At 36.4% G+C, this 15,835-nt stretch overlaps 1 protein-coding gene across 1 annotated transcript; it reads left to right on the forward strand.

Moving 5' to 3' along the window:
- Window positions 1–14,059: 14,059 nt before the first annotated feature.
- On the forward strand, window positions 14,060–15,221 carry FAM133A (family with sequence similarity 133 member A). The gene has a single exon (XM_004775975.3). The coding sequence runs from the start codon at window positions 14,174–14,176 to the stop codon at window positions 14,906–14,908; it is 735 nt and encodes a 244-aa protein (XP_004776032.1). The 5' UTR covers window positions 14,060–14,173; the 3' UTR covers window positions 14,909–15,221.
- Window positions 15,222–15,835: the final 614 nt, after the last annotated feature.

Below are 15,835 nucleotides of genomic sequence, written 5' to 3' on the forward strand. Positions count from 1 at the left end.
TAAACAGCTAAAATTTATACTTAGAAATTCTACCCTCTTAAAACCATTCCCTCCTATTTTATCTCTTGCATCTTCAGTATTTTGTTGCTGCTGTAAGCTGTTTGCTATCATCCTTAACATGGCAGAGACTGATATTTAATTATTTGGCAGTTCTGTAAAGAAAAGAAGGAGTAGGCAGTATTTCAAATTCTGTACCTTTTCTTTAGAACAATGAATGTTCCATGACACAAGTATGCTGGAGGGAATTCACATGAGGAAAATGGTCTCAACACAGTATAGTTTTCTTTTTAAATGTTATTTATTTATTTATTTATTTATTTATTTAATTTTTTGAATGTGTTCCAAAATTCATTGTTTATGCTCCTCACCCAGGATTCTATGTAATATGTGCCCTCCTTAATACCCACCACCAGGCTCATCCAAACCCCATCCCCCTCCCCTCCAAAACCCTCAGGTTGTTTCTCAATCCACGGTCTCTCATGGTTTCACCTTCCTCTCCAATTTCCCCCAATTCACTTTTCCTTTCCTTCTCCTAATGTTCTCTGTGTTATTCCTTATGCTCTGCAAGTAAGCGGAGCATATACTGACTCTCTCTGCTCGACTTATTCCACTCAACATAATCTCTTCAAGTCCCGTCCATGTTGATACAAAAGTTGGATATTCATCGTTTCTGATGGAGGCATAATACTCCATTGTATATATGGACCATACCTTCTTTACCCATTCGTCTGTTGAAGGGCCTCTTGGTTCTTTCCACAGTTTGGCAACTGTGGCCATTGCTGCTATGAACATTGGGGTACAGATGGCCCTTCTTTTCACTACCTCTGTATCTTTGAGGTAAATACCCAGGTGTGCAATTGCAGGGTCATAGGGTAGCTGTTCTCTCTATAATATTCAGTGTGGAATGGCAAAACATACTGTGATAATTTAAGATATTGTTAGTATGTATGTGTAGACTGTTGTTCTTTTTTTTAAAGATTTTATTTATTTATTTGACAGACAGAGATCACAAGTAGGCAGAGAGGCAGGCAGAGAGAGGAGGAAGCAGGCTCCCTGCTGAGCAGAGAGCCCGATGCAGGGCTCGATCCCAGGACCCTGGGATCATGACCTGAGCCGAAGGCAGAGGCTTTAACCCACTGAGCCACCCAGGAGCCCCTAGACTATTGTTTTTTTTTTAAATAATTTAGTAAATTCAATACTATCTTAAATCCTCTCAGTAACTTTATAAGAGGAATTCATTCCAGTAGAATGTTATTTCAATTTAGTTTAACTAATGTAGACAAAGAATGTAAGTTTATTTTTATCGGAACCTCATCCAAATGTCCAGACCTTTGCAGAAGAGTTGGATGCTTCAGATTAAGTCTCAGAGTGATTACCAACTAATTTGGAAAGGTTTTTCGATTGAAGTACATGTGTCTATGGTAATTTGTCTGCAGTTAGACATATCACTGAAAATTCAATGAAATTATTTTTAAAATAGAGGAATTCTCTAAAGTAACTAGTTTTGGTGATATTTACAATATGAATTACATTGTGAAACTTTAAAATGTGCATTTAATTAACTAAAATTCATATTGACTTTGCCCAGAACATGTTCATTGAAAAATAGTACAGATACAATCACTTTCAAGAAGGAGAAAATGATATGATTACTGATTTTCAGGAGTGTAATAATGTCAATATTTTGCATTGTATTTGGCTTTTTCTTTTTAACTTCAAGACCTTAGCATCTGCTACTCCTTCTGCTTGGAATATTCAGTCAACTTTGGCTTTTTTATTACTTACCTCCTGTTCAACTCTTTCATCTGGCTCGCTCTGATTTATCTATAAGGTCACAGATTATATGTTAGGGTCTGAGAACTGACCTTGCATTCTGAATTAGGTCCTCATTATAGCTTCCACTAGCATCCTGTACTTTTCCTTCATCATTCTAATCATGATTATAATTACATACTCATTTTGTTAAAATTTGTGTAATAGCTACTGCTTTACTAGACCATAATCTCCATGACAAATAACATAGTGTCTGGTACATAATAGAAGATCAAAAGGGAATTATTTGTTTGTTTATGTTGCAAAATAATTTATTTATGGTTATTTTTTATTTCATTATTTTTATTTTTTTATTTTTTATTAAAGTTTTTATTTAAATTCTAGATAGTTAATGTATATGGTGAAATTGGATTCAGGTGTAGAATTTAGTGATTCAACCCTTACATACAACACCTACTGCTCATCACAAGTGCCCTCTTTAATACCCATCATCCACTTAACCCATCCCCACCCACCACCCTCTACCAACCCTGTTTATTCTCTATAGTTTTGTCTCTTTTGGTTTGCCCCTGGAGATGACTAGTAAGATTTTATGGCTGATGTCAAAAAGGTTGCTGTCTGCATTCTTCTCAAGGACTTTGATGATTTCCTGTCTCATATATAGGTCTTAAATCCATTTTGAATTTATTTTTGTGTATGGTGTAAGAAAGTGGTTAAGTTTCATCCTTTTTCATTTTGCTGTCTAGTTTTCCCAACACCATTTGTTGAAAAGACTTTTTCCAACTGGATGTTCTTTTCTGTTTTGTTGAAGATTAGTTGACCATATAGTTGTGGATCCATTTCTGGGTTCTCTATTCTGTTCCATTGATCTATGTGTCTGTTTTTATGCCAGTACCATACTGTCATGATCATTACAGCTTTGTAATATAGCTTGAAATCCTGATTTGTGATGCCTCCGTTTTGCTTTTCTTTTTTAAGATTGTTTTGGTTATTTGGAGCCTGTTGTGGTTCTATACAGATTTTTAGGATTGTTTGTTTGTTTTTAAGATTTTTATTTATTTACTTGACAGAGAGATCACAAGTAGGCAGAGTGGCAGGCAGAGAGAGAGAGGGAGAAGTAGACTCCCCGCTGAGTAGACAGCCTGATGCGGGGCTCGATCCCAGAACTCTGAGATCATGACCTGAGCCAAAGGCAGAGGCTTAACCCACTGAGCCACCCAGGCTCCCCAAGATTGATTGTTTAATTTTATGAAAAAATGGTGGTGGTATTTTGATAGGGATAGCATTAAATGTGTATATTCCTTGGGGTAGTATAGTCATTTTAATAATGTTTGCTCTTCTAATCCATAAGCATGGAAAGTTTTTCTACTTCTTTGTATCCTCTTCAATTTCTTTCATAAGTGTTCTGTAGTTTTCAGAGTACGAATCTTTCACCTCCTTGGTTAGGTTTAGTCTTAGTGATCTTACGTTTTTTGGTGCATTTGGGAAATGGATCGATTCCTTGAGTTCTATTTCTGCTGCTTCATCATTGGTGTCTAGAAATGCAACAGATTTCTGTACTTGATTTTGTATCCTGTGACTTTGCTGAATGGGTGTGTGAGTTCTAGCAACTTTTTGGTCTTTCAGGTTTTCTACATAGAGTATCATGTCATCTACAAATAGTGAGTATTTGACTTCTCCTTTCCTGATTTGGATACATGTTATTTCTTTTTGTTGTCTGATTGCTGACACTATGACTACCAGAAATGTGTAAAATAACAATAGTGAGAGTGGACATCCTTGTGTTTTTCCTGATCATGGAGGGAAAGTTCTTGTTTTACCTCACTAAGGATTATATTAGTTGTATATATTATAATATATTAGTTGAGGGCTTTTATCAAAATTGATGCTGTGTTTGTCAGATGCTATTTCCACAACTATCAAGATTATCACATGGTTCTTATCATTTCTTATATTATATCACGTTGATTGATTTGTGAATATTGAACCAACTCTGCAACCCAGGAGTAAATCCCACTTGATCATAGTGAATATTTTTTTAATGTAATGTTAAATTTGATTTGCTAGTATATTGTTGAGGCTTTTTATATCCATATTCATCAGAGATATTAGCCTGTGATTCTCCTTTTTAGTGGGATCTTTGGTTTGGGGATCAAGGTAATGCTGGCCTCATAGAATGAGTCTGGAAGTTTTCCTTCCATTTCTATGTTTTGGAGGAGTTTCAGAAGAATAGGTATTAATTCTTTAAATGTTTGATAAAATTCCCCTGGAAAGCCATCTGGCCCTGGACTTTGATTTGTTGAGAGATTTTTGATGACTGATTCACTCTTTTGCTGGTTATGGTTCTGTTAAAATTTTGTATTTCTTTGTCTTTCAGTTTTGGTACTTTATATGTTTCTAAGAACTTATCAATTTCTTCCACATTGCCCAATTTATTGACATATAATTTTCATAATATTATCTTATGACTCTTTTCCTGTGGTTTTGGTTGTGATCTCTCCTCTTTCACTCATGATTTTATTTATTTGGGTCCTTTCTCTTTTCTTTTTGATAAGTATGTCTAGTGGTTTATCAGTTTTGTTAATTTTTCAAAGAACCAGCTATAGTTTCATTGATCTGTTCTACTGAGGTGGACTTTGTTTCTATATTATTTATTTCTATTCTAATCTTTTTTATTTCCCTTCTTCTGTTTGCTTTAGGCTTAATTTTTCCTTCCTTTTGTGGATCCTTAAATGTATGATTAGGTTATACATTTGAGACTTTTCTTGATACTTGAGGTAGGCCTGTATTGCAATATACTTCCCTGTGAGGACTACTGTTGCTGCATCCCAACCGTTTTTGGACTGTTGTCTTTTCAATTTTGTTTGCTTCTGTGTATTTTTTTTATTTACTCTTTAATTTCCTGGTTAACCTATTCATTCTTTAGTAAGATGTTCTGTAACCTCCATATATTTGTGGTCTTTCCAATTTTTTTTCTTGTTGAATTTAAGTTTCATAGCGCTATGATCCAAAAATATGCATGATATATTCTCAGTCTTTTTGTACTTGTGTAGGCCTGATTTGTGACCCAGCATGTGATTTATTCTGTAGAATGTTCCATGTGCAGTCTAAGAATGTGTATTCTGCTTCTTAGGATAAGGTGTTCTGAAAATATCTGTTAAGTCCCTCTGGTCCAGTGTGTCATTCAAAGCCATTGTTTCTTTGTTGATTTTCTGCTTAGATGATTTGCCCATTGCTATAAGTGGGATGATAAAGTTCCCTATTATTTTCTTGTTATCAGTTAGTTTTTTATGTTTGTCAGTTAATGATTTGCATAATTTGGGTGCTACCAAGTTTTAGGCATAAATATTTACAATTGTTATATATCTTCTTGTTGAATAGACCCCTTTGTTTTGATATAGTGCCCCTCTCCATCTCTTATTACAATCTTTGTTTTGAAAATCTACTTTGTCAGGGCGCCTGGTTAGCTCGTGGGTTAAGCCTCTGCCTTTGGCTCAGGTCATGGTCTCAGGGTCCTGGGATCGAACCCTGCATTGGGCTTTCTGCTCAGCTGGGAGCCCACTTACCCCTTTCTCTCAGCCTGCCTCTCTGCCTACTTGTGATCTCTCTTTCTGTGTCAAATAAATAAATAAAATCTTTTTAAAAAATCTACTTTGTAAGGATGGCTACTACAGCTTTCTTTTGATCTCTATTAGCATAACAAATGGTTCCCTATTCCCTCACTTTCTATCTGCAGGTGGCTCTTGGTCTGAAATGAATCACTTGTAGGTAAAAGATAGATGGATCTTGTTTTTTGTTTGTTTGTTTTTTGTTTTGTTTTGTTTTACCCATACCAATAACCTATGTCATTTGTTTGGAACATTTAGTTCATTTACATTCAGGGTATTGATAGATATGAATTTAGTGCCATTGTATTACCTGTAATGTCATTGTGTCTGGAGATTTTCTCTGTTCCTTTCAAGTCTTTGTTGTTTTTGGCCTTTCTTTTGCACTCAAAGAGTTCCCTTTAATATTTCTTGCAGGGCTGATTTAATGTCATAGCCTCCTTTAGTTTTTGTTTGTCTGAGAAACTCTATCCCTCTTTCTGTTCTGAATCACAGTCTTGAAGGAGAAAATATTCTTGACTGTATTTTTCCCATTCAATGTGTTGAATACATCATGCCACTCTCTTCTGGCCTACACAGTTCCTATGCAGAGATCTGCTGCTAAACTTATTTTTTTTTTCCTTGTAGAGTAAGGATTTCTCTTCCTTGTGCTTTCAGGGTTCTTTCCTGATCTCTGTATTTTGTAAATTTTATTATGATGTCTTGATGTTGGCCTGTGTTTTGTGTTTTGTTAATTTTTTATGGGAGTTCTCTTCTTCCCCATATTAGGGACACTTTCAGCTATATTTGCTCAGATAAACCTTGTGCCCCTTTTTTTCCTTTCTTCTTTTTATGGGACTCCTATGATATGAGTGTTATTATGTTTCATGTAGTCGCTGAGTCACCTAAGTCTACATACATGATCCAGTATTTTTCTCTCCCTCTTCTTGTCAGCTTCACTTTTCCCATAATTTTATCTTCCATATCACTTATTCATTTCTCTGCTTCTTCTTTTCTTGTAGTTATTACATCCAGTTTGTTTTGCAGCTCAGTTACAGTATTTTTTTGTTTCAGCCTGACTAATTTTTAGGTCTTTTATCTCTGTGGTAATTGACTCCCTGGTGTCCTTTATCCTTTTCTCAAGCCTAGCTAATATCCATGATTGTTGTTTTAAATTCTTGTTCAGACATATTATTTGTATCTGTTTAGATTAGATTCCTGGCCATAACCTCTTGTTCTTCTGGGGTGAATTCCTCCATCTTGTCATTTTTGTCTAAGTCTGTATCTTCTGTATGTTAGGAAAGCCTGTTACGTGTACTGCTCCTGAGAGTAATGACTATATTAAGAAGGGGTCATATACTGTCCAGGGCCTGATATTTCAGGAAACGTTTCTGGTGTATGTGGTGTACACTCTGCTCTTATGTTTTGGCTGCTGTTTCCCTCATGTCTGTCCTCTGCAGAGTTTTTCCTTGCCTGCAGTGGGGAGTGTTTGAACCTTATCCACTATGTGGTGAATTTTAACTAGGTGTGTTTTGGTCTGCTTGTTAAAAGAGGCTTGATCATATTTCCCCTAAAGCTGAAGTTTTGCAGTGCTCTATGATGAGTAGACTTGACGGGTGTGGGGGCTGGTTCTATTATTCTGGGGGAGGGGCCTGCGGCTACTTTGACTCTCAGGCACACTTGCCCTAGTAAAAAAGCATCTGCAGAATGCAAGGAGTTGGGAGCTTGGTGTAAGCGGTTCAAGTCTCCACTGTGGGCACTCTGCTGCTCACTGAAGTCCTTCTATGCTGGTGGACAGGGGTAAAAATGGCATCAGCTGTGTTTCTCATCCCCAGATCAGGGAGTTTATGCCTGCCACTACTCAGGAAAACCTTGCAGAAGAGTGAAGAATTAATCCCTTTTCTGTCGCAAGCATCCCTCAGATCCCTGTCTTCTCCCTATTTATGTCCAAGCCATCTGCCCACAGAGTGCCTCAGTGCTCTTATATTTTATGTGGGGCATGCTAACATGCTAGCTGGGTTTCAAAACTCCAAACTTTAGGGACCTGGCATCTCACAGACCTGTGCTGAACTTCTGGGGGAAGGCTGCAGTGTGGCTATTGTTGATTTGTCCCAAAAGGGCAGTTGCACTAATATGTAGGGCCTTAGAGTTTACAGTAAAGTACAGCAAAGACCTAGTGTCTAGATTACCTGCCCTCAGCAGCTGCCTCTGCTCCTGTGCTAATGAACTGGGCAGCTCAGTGGTGCCTATCAGCTCTCTTGTCCCTAGAAAGGCAGTGCCACCCCCAAGAAGGGGAAAACTCTCTCCCAGTGCATCCCAGGGGATCCTCAGACCATGCTTTCCATTCCTAGGCCTCTGCCCTCTTCCACTGGAGCACTTCTACACCTGCCAGGCTCCACCCTGGCAATGGCATACACTTCTAAAACTTTAGACTTTGAGCTCTGCTGTTTGTAAAAACCTGTGATTATCATCCCCTCTTGTTTTCCCTGTCAGTGGTTTTAGGGAAGTGTTTTTTTGTGCAATGCCTTCTCTCTCTCTCTCTCTCTCTCTCTCTTTCTCTCTGTATGTCTCTCTCCTTCTCTCCTTTCTTCCTGATCAGATCTCCTTCCCCTCTGAAGCACCTGCATTCTTTTCTCCCCCAAATCCCATCTTCACACCTACCTTCCACTATGTGGCCTTTTTCCTCCATCTAGTTGTGCATTTTGTTCTTTTACTTCAGATTGATTTCCTGGGTGTTCAGAATGATTTGGTATTTAACTAGCTGTATACCAGGGATGAGACAACTATAAGGTCCTCCTACTACTCTACCATCTGAACTCCTATCTAGATCAAAAGGGAATTATTTTGATAATGAATGAACATTTAATTATTATAATACTCAAATTATCAGCAGGACTGTCACAATTTGTATCTGATCTCTATACAAAATTAGCATACTTCATACAGATAAATAGAAATTCAGAAAATCAAGTTTCTCTTCTGGAATAGAAACAAAGTATTTTAAATTCTAAAGCAAAGATTATTTGAGCAAGAGATTTTGTTGGTGTGACTTTTTCTTTTTTCTCAGTGTGCTTAATCTTCTAAGAAAAGTGTATGTAGCCCTCATACACTTATCTGGTATCAGCACCCTCTCTCATTCCCCTCTGCAGTTTTTCCAAATTTTAGTTATTGGTCTCAAAACTTACCTCGGCCTACCTTAATTTTAGTAGATGACCTTGTCATGTATCACTAAGTGAAAATGAAGGCCATTATGTGAGAAATACTTCAACTTTTTCCCTTTAATTTCTCCCTCCACAAAAATGAAAAAAAAAAAAAAAGAAAGAAAAGAAAAGAAAAATAAAAGCCCTGCACCCATACCATTTCTTTATTCTTTGCCTCTGTTCTTGCAAGAAGAGGCATCTCTTATTTATGACTTTGAGTCCTCTCTGCTTTCTCTATGGTTTTGCCACATTAATTATTCCCTCTCTTTTCTATCTTCTATTTTTAAAAAGATTTTATTTATTTATTTGACAGAGAGAAAGAGATCACAAGTAGGCAGAGAGGCAGGCAGAGAGAGGGGGGAAGTAGGCTCCCCGCTGAGCAGAGAGCCCTATGTGGGGCTGGATTCCAGGACCCTGAGACCATGACCTGAGCTGAAGGCCGAGACTTAACCTACTGAGTCACCCACTTGCCCCTCTTTTCTATCTTCTTAAAACTCTCTCATTACACTCCATTCTTCTTGTTACCCTGTGAATATGTCCAAGTTTCTTCAATGACAAAAATTAAAGAAAATAAAAAACATTTTCTTTAATCCTGCATCTTTCATGATAGTTATCATCTTTTCTTTTTATTTTTTCTTCTCAAATGAATACACTCTATATCTCTACCTTCTCACCTCTCATTTAGTCCTTAAAGTCTTTAAACAGTGGTCTTCTGGCTTCTTCCCTCAATGTTTAATTGAAATTCCAATAGCAAAGTTTACTAATGATTTCTTCATAGCTAAATATAATGTATACTTCCAGATTTTCTCTTACTCGATCAGTCTGCTGTATTTAATATTGTCCATGATATCTTTTCTTTTCTGGATTTTTAAAAAGTAAAGATGACACCTGCTTATTATAGAAAATGTAAACATTATAGAAAAACATACAAAAGGAAATGATGCCTCTCCAATATGCAGAGATAACTGTTTACATTTGACAAACTATTCACTTAACAATATGTTGCAGATATAGTATTCCATTATATATGTATACTATAATTCACATAACCTGTTTTTTAAATTTTTTAATAATTGTATGTATGTATGTATGTATGCATGTATGTATGTATTTAGAGAGTGCATGTGAACAGAGGGAGGGCCAGAGGAAGAGGGAGAGAGAATCTCAAGCAGACTCCAAGCTCACCACAGAGCTCAATCATGGGGCTCAAACATAGGACTCAATCCCTTGGCCCTGAGATCATGACCTGAGCCAAAATCAAGAGTCAGACATTTAAATGACTGAACCACCCAGGAGCCCCAAACCTGTTTGTTATTGATGGACATTTAGGCTTTTTCCAAATTTGTTTATATTTAAAAATTGCTCAAATTAAATCCATGAACACATACCTTTGAAGATTATTGTCCTCACCGTGAAACTTTATTCTCCTTCTGTGTGTTTCTGTAACTCTTACTTTTTTTTCTGATAGCAATCTAGCTCTTAACATTCTAACTAATTTTCTGAAGTCTTATTTATAAGCTTCACTCTCTCTGGCAACCTCTTGCTTCTTGTTAAATTGGATCCAGTGCTCAAGTCTTTTTTCGTTTGAAATCTCCCCAAGGTAATTTAACTTTCTCTTATGTCTTTAGCCTTCACTCAGTGACTGCCAATGCTACATGTCTAACTCAAGTCATATTCCAGAACGCCAACATCCATACATCTAATTTTCTATATGCAGCTTCATTCAGATGTCTCATAGGCACCTCAAACTTTGACTCCAATACTGATTGTAGACCTTTTCTGAAAGTCTGTGCCATTTCCTACTTTATCCAATCATTGGCATTGCCTTTTATCTAGTCTCACAAGCCAGAGTCTTGTCCTTTCTCATTCTCACCCTTTGCATGCAATTAGTCATTAATTTTAGTGTAATCACATCAACATTTCTCATGTATATTCCCCTCTCTATTCAAAATTCTACTGATTTTATTTTAGACCCTTTCACTTCCTGTCTGCATGAATACGTAAGTGATCTCATTCCCTTCATTCTTATTTGCATCCAATCCAACTTCCATGCTATAAATATTGTTTCATAAACACTCAAACATGGCCATATCATTCTATTTAAAATAAGCATTATCTCCCAATTAACTTCACTTTAAGTCTCATAGAATGAATTCCAACATCCTTAGCATCACATCCAAAGTTCTTATGAACTTCTCTTTGCCTGTCTTTCTAGATGATGTCAGGACTAAGTCTCAAGGAACTGAAGTTAGAATGAATTATGCTATTCTAAGTGTCCAGTAGTGAGAGAACCAGCAAGCTGAATATGAACTAAAGTTTTTAAGGGCTTTTTATAAGGTCAGAGAAACAATAATATCTGATAAATATTTAGAGTATCAGTCAGAATGTAAATGACAGAAAGAACTAAGAGGAGCTGGACAGAACTGAAAGGGAAGGAGAATAATATCACGAACACAACAATTAAATGCAGGAAACTATCACCAAGAGTCACTGTAACATCTGTGATATTGAGTTTATGATGAGTAGATATGTTTGGTTGATTTAAAGGGTCAGAATCAGAACAGAGACTGACAAGAAAAACTATGATATACCTGATCATCTTTTTCTTCTCTTTAAAGGACTTTGTTGGCTTCCTAACAACTATATATTTTAGAGGGGCTCTGTGATCAAGCTATTTCCTCTCTATGTAGCCTTACTTCTAGCCATTGCTTTTTTTGAAATTTAGGCTTCATCAACATGAACACATGGTGCTCTTTCATATTCCTGGTTTTTTGGTCCCCCTCCCCCCACATTGTGTTTTCTCTGCCTGGAATGTTCTTCATGTCTTCATTTCCAGGGTGAACTTTTATTCTTTAAAACTCCTGTACAGACATCACCAATTCTAGGAAGCTTCTCTAAATGCCCTTTCTCCCAGAGCCATAAACCCATCTATCCACGTTTTTGTTTATTATTGAACCAATATTTATTGAATATTTAATGTGAGCCACATGGCATGCTAGATACTAGGAGCACCGTGGTGAATAAGAAAGATTAAACATGGCCTTTACTCTTCTTGGCCTTATATTTAGTGGTGGACACAAACACACACACACACACACACACACACACACACAAATAACCAGACAAATGAAATAATCACCAGTTTGATAAGTATTGTGCATAAAAGATACAAGGAACTATAATAGAGAATAATGTGTATGGGGGAAGGTACAAAGGCAACATGCTTTAATATAAAGTTAATACTTATGAAGTGGCTGGTATTTAACTGTTTCTGTCCCATATAATTGGCAATTTTATGTAGTTCCACCTAATAGTTTCTTTGTGGAGGAATTGACATTTAGAGACCTGGGCACCTGGGTGGCTCCATGGGTTAAGCATCCAGCTTTTTTCTTAAGCATTCTATTTATTTATTTATTTAGTTGTTAGTTAGTTAGTTCAGTTAGCTAACATATTAGTTTTTGATGTAGTGTTCAATGATTCCTTAGTTGCATATAACACCCAATGCTCTTCACATCATATACCTTCCTTAATACCCATCACCCAGTTACCCATCCTCCCACCCCCCCTCCCTTCTGTAACCATTCCCAGAGTCCAGAGTCTCTCATGGTTTGTCTCCTTCTCTGATTTCTTCCCATTGAGTTTTCCCTCTCTTCCACTTTGGTCCTCTGTGCTATTCCTTATGTTCCACATATGAGTGAAACCATATGATAATTATCTTGCTCTGCTTGACTTATTTCACTTAGCATAATACCATCCAGTTATATGCATGTTGATGCAAATTGTAGATATTCATCCTTTCTGATGGCTGAATAATATTCCATTGTATATATGAACCACATTTTCTTTATCCAATTCATTTATTGAAAGACATCTTGGCTCCTTCCACAGTTTAGCTATTGTGGACATTGCTGCTATGAACACTGGGATGCATGTGGCCCCTCTTTTTGCTACATCTGCATATTTGGGGTAAATACCCAAGTAGTGCAATTGCTGGGTCCTGCAGGCTTGTGCAGCCATTCTGGAAAGTGTCCAGTTCTTGATTTCAGCTCAGGTAATGATCTCAGGGTCATGAGATCAAGCCCCACATTGGCCTCTGCTCTGGGCATGAAACCTGCTTAAGATTCTCTCTCCCCCTCTGACCCACCCCCCTCTAAAAATACATACATACAAATAAATAAATAAGCTGAGACCTGAAGAATGGGGTAGCATGGGCCATGATGGCTAAGCTTGGAGTTTATCATGTTCCAGAAACCAAGAGAAGATAAGAAAAGATAGAATTGAGTAAAGGGATGATGAAAGTAAGAGAGATGGGTACCTGGGTGGCTTAGTTAAGTGTCTGCCTTCAGCTTAGGTTATGATCCCAGGGTCCTGTGATGGATCCCCACATCAGGCTCTCTGCTCAACAGGGTGTCTGCTTCTCCTTCTCCCTCTGCCTACTGCTCTACCTACTGCTCCATCTACTTGGGCTCTCTCTCTCTCTCTCTGCCAAATAAATAAATGAAATATTTTTAAAAAATTTAAAAACTAATAAAAAGAAACAAGATGGATCATATAAGACTTTTATGGGAGTCTGGATTTGATTCTCATTAAAATATAAAACCACTGTATTATTTTAAGACCTACTGGTTGTAGTGTGGGGCTGGAATTGAAGAAAGTAAGGGTAGAAATAAAGGTATCAATTAAGAGGTTGATGTAGAGAGACAATATAGTGTTATGTTAGGTGTTCGGGGTTTGGAGTCAGACTGCCTTGGTTTAAATCCTAATTTGGACATTTTTTAGCTGTTAGTTTATGCAAGTTACTCAAATTCTCTAAGACTCAGTTTCTTCATCTGTGAAATAGGGATAATAATATAATCATCCTCATAGAGTTAGTCTAGAGATTAAATGAGGTAATCTGTTACAAAACACTAAGCAGTCCCTGGCAGATAATACTTAATTGATAATAGAGATTAATAGTCTAAGTGAAAGATGATGGCATCTGTACTAAATTGGTGACAATATATTTGGAGAAAAGTGAATAGATATGAGACCTATTGTCAAGGCTTAAACAACAGGATATAGTAATGGATTAGATATAAGACTTGAGGGACAGGATTTCTCAGGTATGACTCCTAGGTTTCTGTCAGAGTGGATTGTGCTGCACTTTGTTAAGGTGGAGGAGATCTGCCTCATACAGAATTCAGCTATAGAAATTTATTTCTTTTTATACTACATAAGGCCAAATGAAAGAAAAAAAAGCAGTATCACATAATATAAAATGAAATATTTATTTAAAAATTAGTAAGAACCTTACCTGAGGTATAAAAAATACTGTATGTTATATTCATACCACAATATCTTAAGTATGCAAAAGTCTTAAATGTGCATATTCTTTGTTCCAAAGGTCTAAGATTTTGAAAATTTCTACTATACTATACTGATAGGTACTGATGAACAATTAAGCTTATGTGTTTATTTTGTCTCATATTAAAGGCATTTTGTAACCATTCGTTCTGCTTCTCTAACAGGATGATATACTAATAGGATGCTTGATATACCAGCAGATGAAGAACCAAAAGAGAGTTTATCTTTATTCTTCTTGGCATTGAGAGTCTGCTCTTGGAACAATCAGGCACCATGGGGAAGCGAGATAATCGAGTGGCCTATATGAATCCTATAGCAATGGCCAGATGGAGGGGCCAGACTCAATCTACAGGCCCAACAATACAAGATTATCTGAATCGACCAAGGCCCACCTGGGAAGAAGTGAAGAAACAATTAGAAAATAAAAAGAAAGGCTCCAAGGCATTAGCTGAATTTGAAGAAAAAATGAATGAGAATTGGAAAAAAGAATTGGAAAAAAGTAGAGAGAAATTATTGAGTGGAAATGAGAGCTCTTCTAAAAAAAAAGAAAAAAAGAAAAAGAAAAAGAAGAAATCTTGTCAGTCTTCATCAAGCTCTGATTCTTCAAGCAGTTCTGATTCTGAGAATGAGGAAAAAAAACAAGGAAAAAAGAGAAAGAAAAAGAAGAACCATTCATATAAATCATCAGAAAGCTCTACATATGAATCTGAATTAGAGACCAAGGAATCTGTGAAAAAGAAAAAGAAGTCAAAGGATGGCACAGAGAAAGAAAAGTATATTAGAAGTCGCAGCAAAAAAAGAAAGAAGACTTATCCTGAAGATAAACCCTCATCATCAGAGTCCTCATCGGAATCAGATTATGAAGAGGAAGGGCAAGCAAAAAAGAAGAGAAGACATGAAGAGCGAGAAAAATCAACAGAAAAAGCAAAGAAGAAGAAGAAGAAACAGCGCAAGAAACATGGTAAGAAGAAGAAAAAGAAGTCGGGTTCAAGTCACAAGTCAGGATAACAAGAAAAAAATAAGATTTTCCTATTTAAAAAAGCAGGAATTTAAGGAAATATCAACTGTGAATGTTAGGGAATATTTTTAAAAATGCATGAATTTCCCTTTGTTTGTAGAATTATTCCTGACTGAGTGCCAGTCATATGCCACTGTGCCAGAAAGGGCCATAACCATTGCCTGCAGTATAAATATATAATTTTGTTTGTGTGTGTGTTTTCCCTTCCAATGGTTAATTCTTCTGAGAGCTAAAACCCTGTTGTTCATACTAGTAGTTAAAACATTTGGAATTGAATTAAATGTTTTAGATAATAATTTTGAGCCCCAAATTTATCTAATTTAAAAATATCTAATTTGGATATATCTTTAAAATATAATCAGAAATATCCAGACAGCTGTAGTTGACATTTTTGAAGCGTATAATTAATGATGACTCAGAATCCTTACTTTTGAAGATTAGTTTATTTTACTTCTTGATAAACTTTAGTTTACATGGGGAAAGGGCTTGTGGGGGAAAAAGAGTTCGCTACCACTTTGGCTAGCTGAATAGTGTGCCTTTGATATTTACACATCTTATTTTTGCCAGTGCAGCAGCCATTCTTTTCTTATTTAGTGAAATTCTGGAATGTTGTATGCTGCTTCAAGTGAACAAGAAGACAGGAAGGATAAGTAAGCCCCCAGTTCTATGAAATTTACCTCCATTTCAACAGTACTGAATAATGTTTAGCATTAGAGTGTTACCTTATTTGAATTAACTTTGATACCCTTTAGAGGGGAATCATTTTAAATAAACCCTGGTATTTTTTGATTAATAAAGATTCTGAAATATTTTGCATGTTTTATACTATTAATTTTTGATTATCCAGGGATATTCTACATAACCAGTAATCCTTTTTATATGATTTATGCTTAGGTTACAAGTTTGTAATTTCCTAA

This window comes from Mustela putorius, unplaced genomic scaffold (genome assembly GCF_011764305.1).
Source record: "Mustela putorius furo isolate JIRA1106 unplaced genomic scaffold, ASM1176430v1.1 tig00003848_pilon_pilon_pilon, whole genome shotgun sequence".
In the NCBI taxonomy this organism is placed as follows: Eukaryota; Metazoa; Chordata; class Mammalia; order Carnivora; family Mustelidae; genus Mustela; species Mustela putorius.